The following is a 19,786-nucleotide window of genomic DNA, read 5'->3' as shown; positions in this document are numbered from 1 at the left end:
GGCCCATTCTAACTTATACAGCATTTAATGCCTTTTTTTTGCACCTCATTTATCTTCCATCATTCATCAGTCCCATCCTTGATCCAAACACTGATTTGACATGCAATCAGATTCCTCCAAACAGATATAGGGAAATGGTGTGTAAAGACAGAGCTTCATATTTCAAATTCACAGCACAGCCTCCACCTCCACCCAACCACGCCCCCTGGCCAACCGTGGGGTGACTCCATGCCCCATTATCCAGCACAGCACCCAACCGTGGGGTGACTCCATGCCCCATTATCCAGCACACCACCCAACCGTGGTGTTGTCCTCAGGGCACTCCAGGAGCCCGCTGATAAAGAACCAGCCTGTGAACCTCAAAGTAAGGAGGCCACTGGGTTGTGCTGGAGCAAGACCCCTTTTCTGCTCGCTCCGCATGCGGGTGGCCCCTGTGGGCACGTCTGAGTGGCCCCGTGCCAGCTGCTCAAAGGCCCCGCCCGCCGACCAACCGACCTGGCTGAAAGCTCTCAGCGCTGTCTGATGGAACTGATGGAGGGGCCCATTCAGAACACATCAAAGCAGCCCGGACCCCCTTCAGATGAAAGAACACACCACACTGAGATGCTTCAATCTCAGATGATGTTTCAATACGTGAGTGTATCTTTTTTGTGTATGCTTTTATGTTTTTTTTTGTTCCCTTGTGTGTGTGTGTGTGAAGGGGGCTATACGAGAGAGCAGCTCAAACAGAGAGAGAGCATTCTTGGAAATGTATAAAGGTAGATAAATATGGATCTGAATATAGATAGAAGTTGGATAATAAGAAGTTAATAAGAAGATAATAAGAGGTCTGATACAATGCCTAGATCCTTTGCTACATGCTAAGCTTCCAATATCTTTTTTATTTTATCTTGTGAAGATTATGTTTCGTTTGACTGCCACAAGGACAGCATTACCCTCCATGCCTGCCTGATCTAGCTGAAGACAGAGAGAGGGCTGCTGGGTAGACAGTAATGAGAGAACCGCGGCACGCGTAGCCCAAACAACCCTCGAGCGGCTCACTGACCTGTGGCGTGGTGGTCTGTTTGCCCTGCCGGTTGGCTGCCGTGGTGGTGGTGATGTCGGACAGGGAGGGTGTGTGCGAGCGGTTGCCCGAGGCGGAGGCGCTGGACTGGGGCGTGATGGAGGAGGAGGGCATGTCCCCCACCAGCCTGGCACTGCCGTCCAAACGCACATTGGAGTCGGCCTCTGCTGCCATGTTCAGCACCTTCAGGCCGTTGTAGTAGAGGCCCGAGAGCTGGCCCTGGAAGGGACGACTGCCCTGCTCCCAGCCGCCGATCTTGATGGTGGACTGGCTGTTGAAGATGGTGAGCTGCCGACCTGCGAGGACACCAGAGTGTTCAAGTGCCCGAGGCTGGCAAAGCAGCCCCACAACACACACTCACACACACACACACACACACACACACATACACACACACACTCACACAGACACAGACACAGACACACAGAAGCCCCCACTCCCACCCATCCATAAATCTGATGAGGGTAAGTCATGACCCCTAAATGCCAACAGCAACAGCAGTAATTTATGAGGACTGAATGACTTGGACATTACATCATGGTAATCAATGAAGAGGATGAATGCACAAAGGCCTCTGAAATAAATAAATAAAAACAAACGACTGATAGAGAGTTAGATAGATAGACAGAAAGAGAGATATCGAGATAGCTAGATAGATAAGTAGATATATAGATAGACAGATAGGAAGATAGATAAATTAAGAAATAAAAAGAGCAATGCTGCTTTGCTGAAAGGCCAACTTCAAAGCCTCTTTTTTTTAAAAGAAAGATCCATCATTTAGTCAGCAAGCTCCTTGGAAGAGGAAGCTAATGACATAGAGGTTCATCACTCCAGCACCTCATTAGCACACTGTCACCATCGCCTTTAAGCAAGAGCGGCCAGCCCGACAGGAGATGAATAAAGACTCAACCAAAGAGGATGTGGTGGAGAGATGATTTAACAACAGTGGGACACTTCACAAATGACTCTACGTGACAATAACTGGAATTAAAAGGAACTAAGGTACAAAAACAACAAAAATATTGAAAACAGATTGATAGTTCCCAGTACAATGTATTACATACATTTAAACAGCATGCATTCAAAAGTATTTTGGCTCTGCTTTTTTTTAAAACTTGGTTTGTTAAAGGGACTTCATATCTGATGCCAAGAATCATTAAATCTATTTATGCAATTTATTCTGAGCTTTTATTCTGCGGTCTTTTCCAAACTGAAAATGAAATATGAAAACAGAAGTGTAATCGAAAGGCATCTGTTGCATTTACCATATGTACAAACAAATACTTTCTTGAACAGAAATAAACTCTTAGTTAATCATTTAGACTCTGCCGCTATAGAAATTACATTTTATTGTATTTTAATCGTACATATATTTTGCTCATATTTCAACTAACTTGAGAAACATTATCAGTATATTACCAGTCCCTTTAACCTGTGGTTTAATCTCATAGTGATTACACAAACACAAATTGATTACTTCAAACACATTATTATACAATGAATAATATTACAAACTACATTTAATTTAAAAGATTAGTTATACAGGGGATTTGACTTTTAGAGGGTTTATTTGTGATGCAAAATGTCACTGCTTATGATCAAATTATCTTTTTATTTGAAGTTTTAATCAGTGTTTTACCTTTGTCGAGTAGCCATTCGTCAACTACTCGACCGAGCCGATATGGGATTCGCTGTCTAGCAATCGCCAGTCGATCGTTATCAATGTTGCCTTTAAAGTTTAAAGAGACATTTCAGGGGTTACAATCTGTAAGGTCAAAGGTTAAATGTTAAAACCTAAAACCTACAGCAAGATACTGCCTCCAGCTTTTTAAGTTTTGAAAAATTTGGAAAATCAAAATTACAATACATATCATTAATAAAAGTCATATCTTTAACGTTTACTATTTAAGCAAACAAATTATATCTACATTATAAGAATGAGTGTCGAACTCCTGCTATGCTTGTGAAGTTAAAAAAGTAAGCAAGAAAAAATCACATGTTTAAGCATTCATCTCATAAGTCTGCCAAAATAAAATGAAACTCATTTTTAAATACTTTTAGCAGATTTTTTCAACGATTTACCTACTGCTCAATATATTTGTTTTATCTTTTTTTTCAATATACCAAATTTTATTCATCCAATTATATTTTAACGTAACACACATCCTGCTGAGATAAAGTTCTTTTCACTCATTTCATTCATTTTTAAAGAATATTCTAGCATTAATTATCTGATCTGAGTAGAGTTACAGTATCTTAAACATTCAAGAACCAAAGGCAACAAGAGAAACAAGCCGCTGCAAACAAGAAGTTAGATTACAGTCATTACAGTTTTCATTGACAGAGAGGATCACACCCGTTTGATTGGCTGAGAATGCATTGACAAAAGCTTTGACCCAGAGAAATGACCCATATTTCTGCCCTCTTGCTACCCCAGCAGGATAGGAGCCATAGACACAGTGAGGGGCCCAGACAGGTTCATCACTACTAAAGGGAAGATGGCTCCCAGGACAAATCACAATCTAATGAGCTGTTTTTTTTTTCAAGGGGCTTTTAGTGGAGTGCTTTTGTCTGAATTTCAGACCAGATGCTTTCAGTGGAATGATTAACTACCTATTTTCTCAAGAGTCACAGACAGCCAGGCAATCTGTAGCTGAGGGGATAAAACCTTTCTAAGAATGATAAGATCACTAGATAAGGGTTAGGCACAGGAGGAGAGACATCTTTGAAATTCTTTCGTTTTTGGTGTAATTCATTTGTTTAAAAATGCTTTCACGTCTGTGGTCAGTGGTGATATTTGCTATTCAGCTGCAATTCTTTTAATGAAATGTCACTTATGAAATCATGCTACGCTGAAAATAAGCACGGGGATGACTGTGTTTAGAAATAACTATATGAATACATAGATATATAGAGATAGCATTTTATTTCTCCCCAGTATGATCTACTCCTCCCTTTCTGTGTTCACATTCCACACCAAGGCTGTTTTCTAAACCTTCATCCACACAGCCAGCAGTGCCAAAGTGAGGCTTCAGGGGCCTTGGCAGTGTTGGAAACACTTACGAAATCACTTCCTCCCAACCCTCTTTCATGTGGAGAATCATTTGTCCTAAAGAGCGCCCTACGGCAGTGAGTGTATCTGTGGGCATTCTGTGATTGTGGACGTGGGTATCGTAAGTAGATGAGGATGCAGGAGACCTTGGTGGAGACAAAAGACACCTGTGCTATCATTGTGTGCTTCTCCGGCTGCCAGCGTTAGCAGCAGGCACTGGCCGCGGTCGAGCTCAGCAGTGAGTTATTGCCACCGCTAATCAGCAGACAAAGGAGTCAGTCCTCCCAAATGATGGCTGCTAAAACAGCACAGACACGCAGCAGGGGAGGAGTCCAAACAGCAAAGTGATTGTGGAGTGTGTGTGGTGTGTGTGTGCGTGTGTGTGTGTGTGTGTGTGTGTGTGTGTGTGTGTGTGTGTGTGTGTGTCCCATCTCCCATCTTGACTGCGGTATGGTTGTTGGGGTGAGATGAAACTCTAAGCTGTTAATTAGGGGTAGGCAAACATTCACAGAGATTACTCTCAACATTTTATCAAAATGGTTAGGGATAAGGAAGTAACATTTACTGAATTATTAAACAGGGCCTAGTTTCCCGATAACGACGTATCTTAACGGCCTACGTGGATTTTGGCGACATCATAGACTCATCATTGCCGTAAGTGCGGCGTCGGGAAACCGCTCTACAATATCCCTCTTACGACCGATTTCAAGTCCTTTTTAGCGTTCGGGAAACTGGGCCCTGCATGGCAAATAGAACAAATGCTACATTGGGAAGTTATGTCAGATTGCAGAAGCACAGAAACAAGTCATTCTTATCTCTCGTTCTTCACTCTTCTCTGCCTGTTCATTTTAATTGCTTTGGTTTAATCACCACGTTTTTTTTTCTTCCCCGCAGCCCAGTCAATCAGGCCTTGATTAAAATGAAAGAGGCATGCGTCATTTCTTTCGTTATAAAATATTTGCAGAACTTGTGGAAAAGTTTGGAAATGCTTGTCAGTATTCAAAAGATAAGTAGAGTTGGTAATGTTCCCTACCTATTAGTCTGCAGTTCCCATAAGGTCGGAACCCCAGCAGTGTCTATGAGAGAACCAGGGATTTCTCTAATGTGAAGCCTGACAGTTTGCCAAGGATTTGATTGCTTTATTAGTTAATATGTCACAGCTTTGTCTAGCCCAGGCACTGGTATTTGTCAGAGAACATCTTAGGGGAAGGGGAAACAACCTTCACTCTATGACATAAAATCATATCAGGATTATCATTATACCTCACAAACTAACATACATACATGTGTGTCACTTTGATTTAGGAAATAAAACATTTGAAAACATGCTTTTTAAAACCATGCTAACAGCTATGTTGTATGCAGTGCATTTATTCATTTCAAACGCTGATAAGCAAGTGCCTGAGAGAATCTACAGGTGCAGACGTGTTTGCAACATTCGCACACAGAGCTAGCTAATGCACATGTTTTCATGTGTACCCACGCAGGGTTTCCAGTCAACTCATTTAGCATATTACATTTTGTAATCGTTTAATCATTTATGAAGATTGGGCTAAAACAAATAGGACTGTGCACGTTTCCTTTGGTATGCAACACTCTCCTAATCAAGGGAGGAGTTGGCGACAGCTGTGGTTTCAAATCTGATGCGGTCAGGGCACACACATAATACATTCTCAAAAAATGCAATTTGATGCAAATAAACAGGTGTCCATCAACTTTAACTACATTTTACCCTAGCAAATCGAGAATGAATCCAAATTTTAATGTTATTATTATTATTTTATTTGTATTCGATTTAGAAGATTTAATGCTAATATCAAGAATTTCCACTCAGGATTTCTAAGTGGAAAGCCATCTATTGTAAATCTCCAAGACATGATTGGCATATTCTGGGATTGGAGGTGGAATGTCAGCTCTGTTGTCAAGCTTTTGTCAGCGCTTCTCAGATGGCATGGCCTCTGACATTTCAAGACATTCAAAACCCTGGAGCCATAGCCGTGGCTGACATTTTAAAGGATACCAGGGTCAGGAAGAGACTTTGGCCAAAGCCACAAAACCACTTTTGTCTGTAAGTAACCTTTTGGACTTGGTGCTGGCATCCTGTCCAGTTGGCTGACATCTGTAAACCAGTCAGGAGGTAACTCTCTTTCCTCTAAAGGCAGAAGAGTGGGAGAGGAGAGGGGTGAGGGCACTTACCTGTGGGGTATCGCTCTATCACGGGCAGGTCGTCCACCTGTAGGGTGGCGTTGCCGCCACTCCGCGTAAAGCGAACTATGTGGTACTTCCCATCATTTACAAACTTTGAAGGCTCCTCAATGTTAATGTCGTGTGTGCCCACATTAAACACCACTCTGACATTGCCTTTCTCCTGTATTTAGAGAGAGATAGCGAGAGAGATAGATAGATAGAGAGAAGATAGAAAAGGAAGACAAATTTGAGTTTTAAAGTTGACTTTTTGCAAGTTATACCATATAGCATACCATATCCTTAACATGAATCAACACCGATATCCATAAATCCATAACTTTCCAGTCTAAGTTGTATGGAGAGCAGTGTCACACATGTGTATTCAGAATGCCACCATCAGACATGACAGCGTCTAAGGTGTCTGGAGATCAGTGTCACACATGTGTATTCAGAATGCCACCATCAGACATGACCCAGTCGGGAGCAGCTCATTGCATGTCTGAGATCTCGGAGCCGCCTCAAGCGCTGACAGGTCAGCAGGGACTGGACGTCTCAGTGGAGATGAGATCATCTAGGACTGTCACTGGCCCTGCAGCACATCCCAAACCCCCTGTGTGACACAGTCAAGCATCACTCACAGCGCTACGACTGACACTCTTTTTCTTCCCTTAAAAAAGACTGCATCTCTTTGTCTTTGCAGAAGGAGTGTTGGGGCTGGTCCATCATGAAGTCCATTCACTGTAGGCTGGTGGGAGGATTTGTGGCTCTCTCATTAGATGGACGCTGGAGTGGAGCTTTCAGTGGATCTGGACTGATAGTGTATCTATGTTATAGGCTACTGAACTATGTGTCACGGCCAGGCAATAACTACTACATTGTTTGGTACGTGTTTACAAAGCACAAGTGAGAAGCCTGAATATAAAATTATGTTCTGACTAATTCACATGGGTCCTGTTGTCTGAGCTGGAGCTGTTCTGACCCAGCCAAGAGGGACCACCCCACACGGCCAGCAGCCTGGTAAGAGTGCCTGAGACACTTTTCAAAAGTGGTCTAAATGACACCAGAGCATCAGAATATAAATATTAAACATCTGCTCCAAATCCCCATGTTAAAATTGGAATTATTATACAGCAAATTAAATAGATAGCCGTGTGGCTTGTCAACGTCCCACCCCCTTGTGTCCTTGATAACACTGGAGCGCGGCTGCCCCAGTTTCTGCATTCTGGGTCTTCAGTCCTATTCTCCTATTCGAACATCAGTTCACAATAAATCCTGCTTCACAGGATCTAATGAATTGCTTATTAAGATGTAATGATTTGAATGAACAAGCAAAGGTGAAGCTCAAGGGCTCCTTTACAGTCTACTGAACATGCTTTGACACACAGACTCACCCACAGACAATGACACACACAGACTCACCCACAGACAATGGCATACACACACACACACACACATACACGCACACACACACACACACACACACACACACACACACACACACACACACACACACACACACACACACACACACAGTCACACACACACACCAACAGTCACACACACACACACACACACACACACACACACACACACACACACACACACACACACACACACAATACACACACACACACACACACTCCACTAAGTCATGATAACAGAAAAACATAGATTTCTCTAACTGGTTTCTCTTTCACTCATTTCTAGGGCATTGTAAGAGGCTGTTAGTCAAGAGGTAGGCATATCGCAGTACATCCTCATACCAGTAGATGGCCACAAACTGTAATTATTGCTTAGTTAGAGTATCAAAATGGGTATCCAATATAACTGTATTAAAAAGGGAACATAGCTAAATAGCTAATGAAAATCAACTTTACATCCAACCAAACCCTTTCGTATAACTTTCATAACATGTTCTTTTAGGGCCTTTATTGGTCTTTTTAAAACATTGAAGGACGGCACTGTGCACACAAATCTTATTAGTGACCGTAATAACAGTATGTTATTGGCTGATATAGCAACAAATAGGTAAGGGATAATTTATAGTTCCTGTACAATGAGTGAACAGACTACATGCAGAATGACATGACAGATGTACATCAGAAGCACAAAACATGTTGCCAATGGCAACGGTCATTCATTTTTGTAATAACAGTATGGTGAGACTCGTGTATGCTTATCTAACACACCCTATTTCCAAGACTTCGTATACATCTGCAGGTAAAATTACATCTCCTGGAGCACAATTGGAAAAATATCTTGTGCATGATCATTTTGGAATATTGTTACTATGGTGACAGCAGGCGAATTGACTTTGACACATGGCCTACATAAGTGATACATGTGCTCCTTTTATCCTGAAAAGCTCCATTATGCGCCCCATCAGTTCTAATACTCTGAGCCAGGTATTACAGGACTGCAGCAGCACTGTGATATGACGGGATGTGACATTCGCCGTGTCAACACATGCCAGGGGTAATCTAATGCTCCCTCGACCCATGCATACCCACACTGATCATAACGGGAACCTGGGCTGGACGGCTCATTATGCGGTCCTTCCAGGCGGTCAGGAACATGTGTGTGAGAGTGTGTGTGTTTTTGTGTGTGTGTGTTTTTGTGTGTGTGTGTGTGTGTGTGTGTGCGAGAGTGTGTGTGCGAGTGTGTGTGTGCGTGTGTGTGTGTGTGTGTGTGTGTGTGTGTGTGTGTGTGTGTGTGTGTGTGTGTGTTGTAAACAGAGTGCTTAAGTGAATAAGTGATGACTGTCTAATCTTACTAAAGTCCACTGTTTGAACTAACTGAGATCATCTGCGAAGGAGGAGAGGAGAAGCGAGGCAGACAAACCTGCACACCTCAAGCCACTGAGAGCTCAAACTCACGGGAGACACACATTTGAGAGGCATGTCTAACAACACACCAGCCCCCTGTCCTACATCGCGTCCCCTGTGTGATGGTGCCCTAGATTACACCGGAACAGAAAGAAAATCTTCCTAAAAGTACCCTGAGGGGAAAACATGAAAAAGGAGGAGGGGAAATATTGAGCCCCCGACACAAACCTGAAAATGTCTAGAGGTACCTTGAAATCAACAACTACAGCACACTGATGGGGGACACCTCAGGAAAAAGAATGGACTCCTGTGCTGGTAAACATAATCAGTCATGATGCCAAGAGTGCTACAGGCACACATTTCACATAGACCTACAAAATGGACTCCAGCCCACTATAACATGAAGACCAAAAACACCATCTACAAATGTGGCTCACTAGGTTAGGATCTTACGGTATTCATGCGTTTAAAAATAACACATGAAAAAATTGATGGAAAAGAAGAGGATTATAACTCATGGAGCCATAGCCTATTAGGTCTGACTTTTTCCTAGGTATATACTTTCTGTCAAAAAGCTGTCTGTTACAGGGTAAACCATGGTAACTACGAGCTAAGACAGTGCCTATATATATTTATTTTTTTCGGTTTACCAACATATGGAACTACACATCATCCGAAGTAGGTCATAGTCACAGTTTAAGCTTGTCCAGCCTCTTTAAAAAAATTAATTAATTAAAAAAAATACATTAATAATGCACTTGACTCACAACACTCACTCGTCTTTTTAAATATTTCACTCCCTGAGATGTTACCCTCACACCGTGTTCTGACAGAGGGTAATAGACCTAAACACTGCCCCATGTTACCCCCACGCCGTGTTCTGACAGAGGGTAATAGACCTAAATACTGCCCCATGTTACCCTCACGCTATGATCTAAATACTGCCCCATGTTACTCCCATGCCGTGATCTGACAGAGGGTAATAGACCTAAATACTGCCCCTTCCCTCCCTTCCCTTTCCTAGCCCATATAAAACCACCCTCCTCCCTGATGGCTAATCTAAATGCAATAAAATAATTTAACAGGAGTCTTTCTGAACATCATTAAGAGTTGTTATGACAGCACTGGGGCTCTACGGGGCCTTCTCTATTCCAGCAGGCAATTAAGAAGACAAGCGGGAGGGCTGAGCTGACTGACATCCACAATTACACTAGCGCAGCGCAGTGCAGCGCAGCCTCCCCTTTCTCTGGGCCAAATGAGCTCCATTACTCTGGGATTTAAAAGCTTAGAAATGCCAGACGAGGTTCGAATTCCTAGAACCACACAGCAGTGTACACCTTACTGTCTCCCGGCGGATGGGCAGAGGTACACATGAGAGTGGGCACCCTGTGAGCAGGGCACAATAGCTAAGAGCTACCTGAGAGCCAGGAGGGCAGGGGGCAGCATTGGCCTGTTTTGGTTGGGCATTGTTACAAAAATAAATATAGAGTAATAAAAGCCCTGAACATACCCTAGGCAACGGGTACCCTGACCAGGCTCAGGTGATGGCCAGTGGCTCAGTGATGTTTGTGTATACAGTATTAGCTGCTTCAGGAAAGGGGACTGGCGGTTGAGTGGATGCCTTTGAGTAATGTTTTGTCAGTGGCATTAATTAAAGTGTATGACAACACGACATGACACGTTACCGTGGCGATGTCACACAGTCATGCGGGTCTCCTGGCGTTCCCCAACAGATGGGAGCCAAAAGAGCCTGAGGTGGGCACACAAATGATGCCACCCAATTGAACTGAAGACTGGCGCCAGTTGAGGAGACATGAGAATATGAGGTTCGGTGTGCTACTTTTGTTCTTTTGAATGGTTGCTTCTCCGTGCACAATCTTTCAAAAGAGTACGAAAGACTATGCATCTTACGGGATTTCAAAACATGAACTGGTTCAGTGTGCGGTGAACTGCAGCTATATTGGGTTTTGGGGTCATTTTCATTCAACGTGATTGAGCAAGCAGCATTCTTATTATTCTATTATTCTGACGCCAGCCCTTTGACAATGTGAATTGAAGGAGAAGCGAAAACATATTCCAGTCACATAGCCAGTTCACTCTCATACATAACTAAGCGCAGGGCTACTTCATAATGCATGCCCTCCAAATATGGTCTTGCCATGTAGAAGGGAATGTTTTGATAAATACTCCAGAGGGAGCGTGGTGTGTGTGCGTGTGTGTGTGTGTGTGTGTGTGTGCGTGTGTGCATATGGGTGTGTGTGTGTGTGTGTGTGTGTGTGTGTTTGGGGGGTTGCACTGTAAGCATTTCTCCCTCGCTTTGCTCTCATTCCCCTGGCGGTGTAGGTAGAGACCATTCATCTCCGCTTTGGCAAGAGCAGGTTTCCCGCTCTTCAGTAACTGAAAATAACCCGGTGTGTCCTAGTTCCTCCGACCCCAAACCCACATTCATCTTGACAAAATAAATAAATAAATAAAAATAAGGCAATTATGAAATCGATAATAGGAAAGGATCTGGAGGGAATTATGTTTGCATTATTCATATTGTCTTCAACCGCAGCTGAGATGCAGTGAACGAAGAAGGGATGATGATCCACAAAGAGAGAGAGTGAGAGAGAGAGAGAGCGAGAGAGAGAGAAAGAAAGAAAGGGATGAAAGACATGGCGTTTGAGATGCTGGCTCTAACATTCACAGCTCTCCATTACTCCTGAAGATACAGCCACAATTCCTGGGTTATTTTTGTACCCTTGATTCTCCTGAGCCCCTCGCTGTCTCAATAGATCCTTCTGGCTGCAGATCAGCCATTGTTTTGTGCTGTATGGCAGCAGCTATCTGACAGCTCTGCTCCTGTTGTGCTGGGCTGTGAGGGGGGATTGAGGTGTGATTGTTCCAAGTGCTTCTCCACTCAATGACGTCAGGAGGAGGATGATCAGTGACTGACGATCACACAACTGAATTTACTGGTGCTGACTTATTCTCAATAGTATCCGTTCGAGAGGGAAATATGGTATGTACTTGAAACAGACACAAATAACAAAACAGAAACAAAACCTTACAACAAATCAAATATGCTGCTAATAGTTAGCTGGACACAAGTGAAGTATATTCCCTGTGTGCGTCCTGTTTCAGGCCCAAAGGCAGGTAATGATGGAGTGAGGTAATGATGGAGTGAGTGAGTAAGCGGTGGATGAGAAGGACAGGGAGTGCTGGAGAAGAGAAGTGTACAATAGACCTGATGGGATGATGAGCCTTGCTGCTGGAAATTGCCTCATTTACAGGCTGACTGTGCCTCTGAGAAACATCCAATCTTCCCTCTCTATCTACTCTCTACACACACACACACACACACCTCCACTGACCAGTGTAATAAAACAGCTGTAGAAAGCTTGGCACTGAGCGTGTAAGGTCGGTGAGCGCCAAGCATTTGGGTTCTCTCCAGGGTGATAATGACTTGGCGTTTGCCCAGCATGGTCTCTGCCTCCTTGCCTTCTTGTAAGTTGTGTGTGTCTGCGGGAGTCTGTGTGCCTGTGTGTGTGGCCGCCAGATCCTGGCATTGACGGCATTCTGCCCCAGCGGCAGGCAGCGCTGCTATAGAGATATTAAAGTCGTGGCCATGTGCTGGAGCAGCTGGCAAACGCTGGGCTGGAGGCGGGGGGGAGGGGGCTAGATCATTAGCCTCTTGCTCAGCCTTGTAAATACAGCTGTGAGGACCGACAACCATCCCCCTGCCTCACTCCCCTCCTCACTCACTTGGTGGACTGCTTAGGAGCTTTGAAGACTCTTCTAGTACACAAGTACTAGTTCACATGTCCAAGGTGCTCTGGAGACTCTTCTAGTACACAAACATGTTCAAGGTGCTCTGAAAACTCTTGTAGTACACAAGTATAAGTACACAAACATGTTCAAGGAGCATGGAATGAATTCTCCAGAGTCATCTTCAGGCCACCTGCATTGTTATCTCCCTCTCTCTCTCTCCCTCTCTCAGGTCTACTATCTCCCTCTCTCTCTCCCTCTCTTATGTCTGCTCTCTCCCTCTCTCTCTCTCTTCCTCTCTCTCCCTCTCTTAGGTCTGCTATCTCCCTCTCTCTCTCTCTCTCTTCCCCCCTCTCTAACTCTCTCTCTCTCTCCCTCTCTCTACCCCTCTCTTAGGTCTGCTATCTCCCTCGCTCTCTCTTCCCCCCTCTCTATCTCTCTCTATCTCCCTCTCTCGCTCTCTCTCTCCCTCTCTCAGGTCTGCTCTCTCTCTCTCCCTCTCTTTACCCCTTTCTGAGCTCTGCATCCCCTCCTCACTTCTGCTTTGGCTTCTTCAGTCCCATCTCTCTCCTCCAATTTTCGCCCTCTCTAGTTCTTCCTCTGGTGCCGAGCTGATTACAACTGAGGGATGACTAATGATGCTCTTTGCCCACTGACAGTGATGGGAGGAGATGAAATGAACTCAGTCAGAAGCATTTAGGGTCATGCATATCCACCGCCCTGCTTAATGCTCTCAGCTCAGACAAATTAGGCCACTGAAGGCCACCTCCGGGCCCTTTGGAATGATCCAGGCCCACTTCCTGTAGGAAGGGCAAACCTGAGGATGTTGGACCCACAACTGGTAACCTGTTCCATCCATGATGGGGCTACAGGCAGACCACCTGTGGAAGGGACACATCAGATCAACTCAGCTCACACATCACTACAATAGTCAGGACCTACCCTTTGTGATGGGAATTGTTACACACCAGTGTTAGAGACAATAAGTCAGTGACATTTGGCATTCACTGCCATTTTTTCTTTTTTACCTTTAGTTTTGATATTGTGTTTTTAGGATCATCGTGCCATTATTGTCATGATAGATTCATCAGGATGTTCAGGAAAAAATTATAAACCCTTAGTTTTATTTATTTTCATAGTTTCACAGAAGCATAGCTCAATTGGATTTGGAAACATTTGTTTGTATACTAAGACTGAATAGTCTTAGATTAGGCAGTATGTATATTTCCACATGGTATAAATCATAGAGGGCCAAACCATCAGGTCTCTGGACTGCAAATCTCCTTAATCTCCATTAACCATTTCAAGTAAGGTCTCTCTACTGTATCACATTATCACAATCCCTTGATTCAAAAATTGGGTTTTTGCTCAAATCTAAATATACTGTATAGTAATGTCAAAATTATTAGTAATAGTTAATTCATTAATTAATAGTTAGTTGATTTTGACAGATCTGAGTAAGCTGTAAACTCCTGCATGTCTGTTGAAATGGCGATGATGCTGGAAATGGACTACAGGTTTGTGGGGTTAATTTCATGGTGTTATCCACAGACACTGAATGATACTTGAAGCTATTAAATGTGTGTACATGTGTGTGTGCGTGTGCGTGTGCGTGTGCGTGTGCGTGTGCGTGTGCGTGTGAGTGTGGATGTGGATGTGTGTGTGTGTGAAGGGGGGTTGCAGAGTTGAAAGTCATTTAGATCACCCACGCACATGACTGTTGGAGCTGAATGTGTTTAATTGATGGGATGACTGGCAGTGTGCTTTAGAACATGAGGTGGAGGTGCATTAATGCCCTCTGATGTCTAAAGAACACCAAACACCCAGCAGTAATCCCATTAAAATATTAAGTGTATGGATTTCATTCTCTCTTCACTCATTAATGGGATTCACAGTTATTAAAACAAATCTAACAAGGCAAGTACACACCATGCAGATCAATAAAACAATACATTAAATTTGAAAAAAATCCATTACTGCCAATCCATACATACACTACCTATGCATGTATAATATGCATGAGCATTGTGAGAGGATCACTCTCACAGGCATTATGTAAAAGCCTATTACATATACGGCTCTTGCATAAGGCTGCAGGACTGTGTCAGGCCTTTCCCCTCCACTGATCAGACTGAGTAGCTCTGAGGGAGGGGATATAGGAGGTCTCTCTAAGAGAAGGGGATATAGGAGGTCTCGCTAAGAGGAGGAGATATAGGAGGTCTCACTAAGAGGAGGAGATATAGGAGGTCTCACTAAGAGGAGGGGATATAGGAGGTCTCTCTAAGAGAAGGGGATATAGGAGGTCTCTCTAAGAGAAGGGGATATAGGAGGTCTCGCTAAGAGGAGGAGATATAGGAGGTCTCACTAAGAGGAGGGGATATAGGAGGTCTCACTAAGAGGAGGGGATATAGGAGGTCTCTCTAAGAGAAGGGGGTATAGGAGGTGTCGCTAAGAGGAGGGGATATTGGAGGTCTCGCTAAGAGGAGGAGATATAGGAGGTCTCGCTAAGAGGAGGTGATATAGGAGGAGAGGAGGGAATACAGGAGCTCTCGCTTAGAGGAGGGGATATTGGAGGTCTCACTAAGAGGATGGGATATACAGTAGGAGGTCTCGCTAAGAGGAGGTGATATAGGAGGAGAGGAGGGAATACAGGAGGTCTCGCTAAGAGGAGGGGATCGGTGGCTTAGAAGAAAGGCAGCCACAACAGCCTCCTCCACAGCAGAGATGGGCAGGATGGTGCTTCGTGCAGGCAGAACTCCCTAATCAATTAACTGTCTTAATGATCCATCAGTAATGGGCTGGTGCCTCTTAATGAAACACACCTGCACTCCGGCACATTCGCATCAACACACCTAGAGTAAGAACTCAATACAGACACAACCACAAATACATACGCAGCCATACACAAACACAGAGACACACACACACAAACACATGGACACACACAAAGCATGGTCAGCAGCTCTGTTCTTGAGACATGGAGGAAGAGGGGGGAGGGGGCTGACATATCCCTCTGTGAGCAGCAGGAGCCTCAGCAGCATCCGCCCTCCATCCACCAGCCCAGCGGTAGGAGTCATTACCTCATGGAGCCACATCAACACCCCCCACCCACTGGAGTCCCTCTGCTGACTGCCCCCGAGAGAGGCAATGCTGATTGCAGTCTGACCTGCTGTGTGGTGATTGCAGGGATGGGAGGTGGGGGAAATAAGCACCTTCGTCCCCCCACCTTCCATCAACACCACCCACAATCACTCCTCATGGCAGGGCTAGCAGAAGGCCAGCATACCTTAAAAGCTGAATAGGGGACTTTGGAGTGCTTCTAAGTATGTGGAGACTGAGTGTGTGTGTGTGTGTGTGTGTGTGTGTGTGTGTGTGTGTGTGTGTGTGTGTGTGTGTGTGTGTGTGTGTGTGTGTGTGTGTGTGTGTGTGTGTGTGTGTGTGTGTCTGTGTGTGTGTGTGTGTGTGTGTGTGTGTGTGTGTGTCATACGTGGCACTCACAATCTGTAGCTGCAGGTAGTCTCCCAGGCCGTTGGAGCTGTCCACCCTCACCAGGACAGCATCCTTCTGCTGGGTGCTGAAGCCCAGGGCCAGCCTGTCCGCCCGCGTGCTGGGCCTGTCGTTGGGAGGCCACGTGTAGATGATGATCCCACCGTCCCTCCCGAAGATGTAGGTGGTCCCAGCTGCAGGCAATCACAATCAAACGCATATAGAACGTCACATATAATGTATGTATAACACATATAGAACGTCACATATAACGTACAACACATATAGAACGTCACAGTGGGAAAACAGGCTTGACATCATGAGCACACTGCTATGTGCACGTATGTGTTTAAATATAGAGATGTTGTGGGAGAAGAAGATCGGATCATTTCTATGTACGCATGCATGTTTGTAACGAGGGGGTTTTGGGAACACGGCAGAGATGATTACATATTTAGTTTGATTGGTATAACTCTGTGGATATCCTGATAGCACAATAGTGTGTCTGACAGACTTAATTACAGGTTGTGACAGGGATGATATCACTGATCCTGTGTGGCCAGTAGGAAAACTAGGAGGACCTGCTGGGGAGGTGGAACACAACAGAGCTAATTGTGCCAATCTTAGCCTCCCCCCCCACCCCCTACAGATGTCAGGATGGTAATTGCTTTTTCATTTCACCATGAGGGCCAGAGGGATTTCAGGTGTGAACATTGTTGCATGTTGCGAAATGACACCTCCTGTTCTTGGTGCAAAAAGTGATTATAATACTACAAAGTTTCAAGGCTTCTTGCTTTTATTTTCTTATTTCTCTCTGTAGGACTACTGCAACAAAAATATCACAGTCGGCATAACCTTCATGTTTCATGTTTGAGTAGCAGTACCTTCTGTCGATACAGTATCTACACTTGACTGACCTACACAGCACTCTGTTTCAGTTTTGAGCTCTACAGCTGATACATGTTGAAGCATTCTACTGTGCATCTCAAAAGAACCTAAGAATCTGCATACATTATATCCATACATGGATCACATCATTGGTGCTATTCTTAGTAAAGTGCACAATTTCACTTAGTACACTATTTGTCTTAGTGCACTATTGTCATACTGATTGCCTTTACGCACGTGATATGTAAGCTGCTACTGCCACAGTAGACACATTTATTTTAAGCAGGAAATACTAGGTTTCAGTTGCAGACTGATTTTATACTTTTATTTAGAAGACCCTAAGGGAACGACCTGCAAAAAGAAGGGTGACAGCATTGGAGCAGAGGTGTTAATTAGGCTACACTTTATTTCTTGTGTGTGTGTGTGTGTGTGTGTGTCTGTCTGTCTGTCTGTGTGTGTGTGTGTGTGTGTGTGTGTGTCTGTGTGTGTGTGTGTGTGTGTGTGTGTGTGTGTGTGTGCGCGTGTGTGCGTGTGTGTGTGTGTGTGTGAGAAAGAGAGAGGGGGTGAGTGTGTGTGAGTGTGTGTGGGTGTGTGTGTGTGTGTTTGTGTGTGTTTGTGTGTGTGAGAGAAAGAGAGAGAGGGGGGGGGGGAGTGTGTATTTTCTTTTTCCTCCTGCCCGCTGCGCTTGTGATCTGCCAATGGTTCCATCCACAGCTCAGACTTCCTATGTTAATCACACCATCATCTGCGCATCTCAATGAGGCACATTCACACTGTTAGCACACACAGATCCTGAGATGCCCCCCACCAGAGATACACCACACACACACACACATACACACACGCACGCACATAAAAATATACACACACTCATACAACTCTCTTTCTCTCTGACACTCTCACCCTCACCCTCGTATTCACACAAACTTACATTTCTCTCTCACAAACTCACACTCAAAAACACAATCACAAACAAACACACACTCATCCACACACACACAGCCCTGTGTGATTTAGCACAGCGTAACCAGTTGCCACGTAAGTGAGGAGAAATCCTGCTGCACCAACAGTGGAGGCTGAAACACAATGATGCCAGGATCCCAAAAGAGGAAATGGCGTTCAGAGCCAACGTTTGACTTCTGAGTTGAACAAGCTTCTTACAACAACCAGTGAGTGGTGGTACATGTTCCCTTCATTCCTTTCTTTATCTCTCCCTCCCTCTCTCTCTCTCTCTCTCTCTCTGCCTCCTCAATTACCATCCTGACATCTGTAGGGGGAAAAAGGAGGCTAAGATTGGCACAATTAGCTCTTTTTGTTCCTCCTCCCCAGCAGGTCCTCCTAGTTTTCCTACTTCTACTACTACTACTACTACGACTACTACTACTACTATGAGAACGACTACGACTACTACACGCACACACACAGATTGAGAAAGAGAGAGGAAGAGAGATGGACAGGAGAGAGAGAGAGAGAGAGAGAGAGAGAGAGAGAGAGAGAGAGAGGGGAGGGGGAGAAGACAGAGAGAGAAAGAGAGAGAGATGGAGCAGAGAGAGAGATAGAGAGATGGAGCGGAGAGAGAGAGAGATGAAGCGGAGAGAGGGAGATAGAGATAGAGAGAGAGATTAAGCGGAGACAGGGAGAAACTGAAAGGTGCTAAGGGGCCCCATTCTGATGAGGCAGAAATTGCCTGATCTCCTGCTGGACCTCCTTGACCCAAGTCTTTTTTATGGGTTTATATTACTCCCAGACACCTCCACCTTCTCTCCTCTCCTCTCCTCTCCATCCCATTCTCTCCTCTCCTCTCCTCTCCTCTCCTTTCCTCTCCATCCCCTCCTCTCCTCTCCTCCACCCAGACCCTATTGCAGGCTTAGCTCTCCACCCCTCTGTCTCTGTGTGAGCACCTTCAGTCTACTTTACTCGCAATCATCACACATCCAATCACAGGCTTAAATGACTTCAATAAATCAGCACATGCTAATTAGCCATGTGGGTCATCACATTTATATCCCAACTTATTATACGGCTTTTCAGAATGTTCCAAAAAGTACAGTTGATTTGAATGGGCCATCCCTACGTCATACCCATACATTAATTCCTGCTAACAGACCTCTGCGAAAGATAATCACCGCTGTCATTGGCAATGGGTTTTGTACTTCTAATTCACATCTTTCATATCATTCCGCCAGAAGTCCAGTCATTTTAACGCAACAGTAGACAGTCATTTGAAGTCAGCAAGTAATGGGTTGCTATGCAACACCTGAAACTTCAAAGTTCTATTTGCTTGAAGAACTATTTATTTCTAAACGGGACTCATGAAACGGCAACTAAATCATTAAACCGTCGGTCATTCTCCAAAAATAATTCCCTTCAGGACGAAACAACACCCTCCGCTGCGCGTCGGGGTGTTGTTCGCCCCGTCGGGAATTATTTTTTGAGAATGACCTCCGGACAATACATTATCCCTTACATATTTCAACTCTAGTTTAAGTTCTGTGCAGAACTGCTTTCTTCACCACAGACACCTTAAACTATTTA

The 19,786-nt window shown here is 44.5% G+C and overlaps 1 protein-coding gene across 6 annotated transcripts in view; it reads right to left on the bottom strand.

The window, feature by feature from the left end:
- nrxn1a (neurexin 1a) overlaps nt 1–19,786 on the bottom strand; it is a gene marked incomplete at both ends in the record, with an annotated part of 114,301 nt that overhangs the window by 15,640 nt on the left and 78,875 nt on the right. For all 6 annotated transcript variants that reach the window (XM_080851505.1, XM_080851506.1, XM_080851504.1 and 3 more), the window contains 4 exons: nt 1,046–1,359; nt 2,703–2,792; nt 6,312–6,483; nt 16,376–16,557. In XM_080851505.1, coding sequence (XP_080707631.1) covers nt 1,046–1,359; nt 2,703–2,792; nt 6,312–6,483; nt 16,376–16,557 — 758 coding nt within the window. The remainder of the gene's footprint in view (nt 1–1,045; nt 1,360–2,702; nt 2,793–6,311; nt 6,484–16,375; nt 16,558–19,786) is intronic.

This window comes from Sprattus sprattus (assembly GCF_963457725.1).
Source record: "Sprattus sprattus genome assembly, chromosome: 14".
Taxonomy (NCBI): Eukaryota; Metazoa; Chordata; class Actinopteri; order Clupeiformes; family Clupeidae; genus Sprattus; species Sprattus sprattus.
The sequence above is the reverse complement of the archived record's forward strand: the minus strand, read 5'-3'. Positions and strand labels throughout refer to the sequence as shown.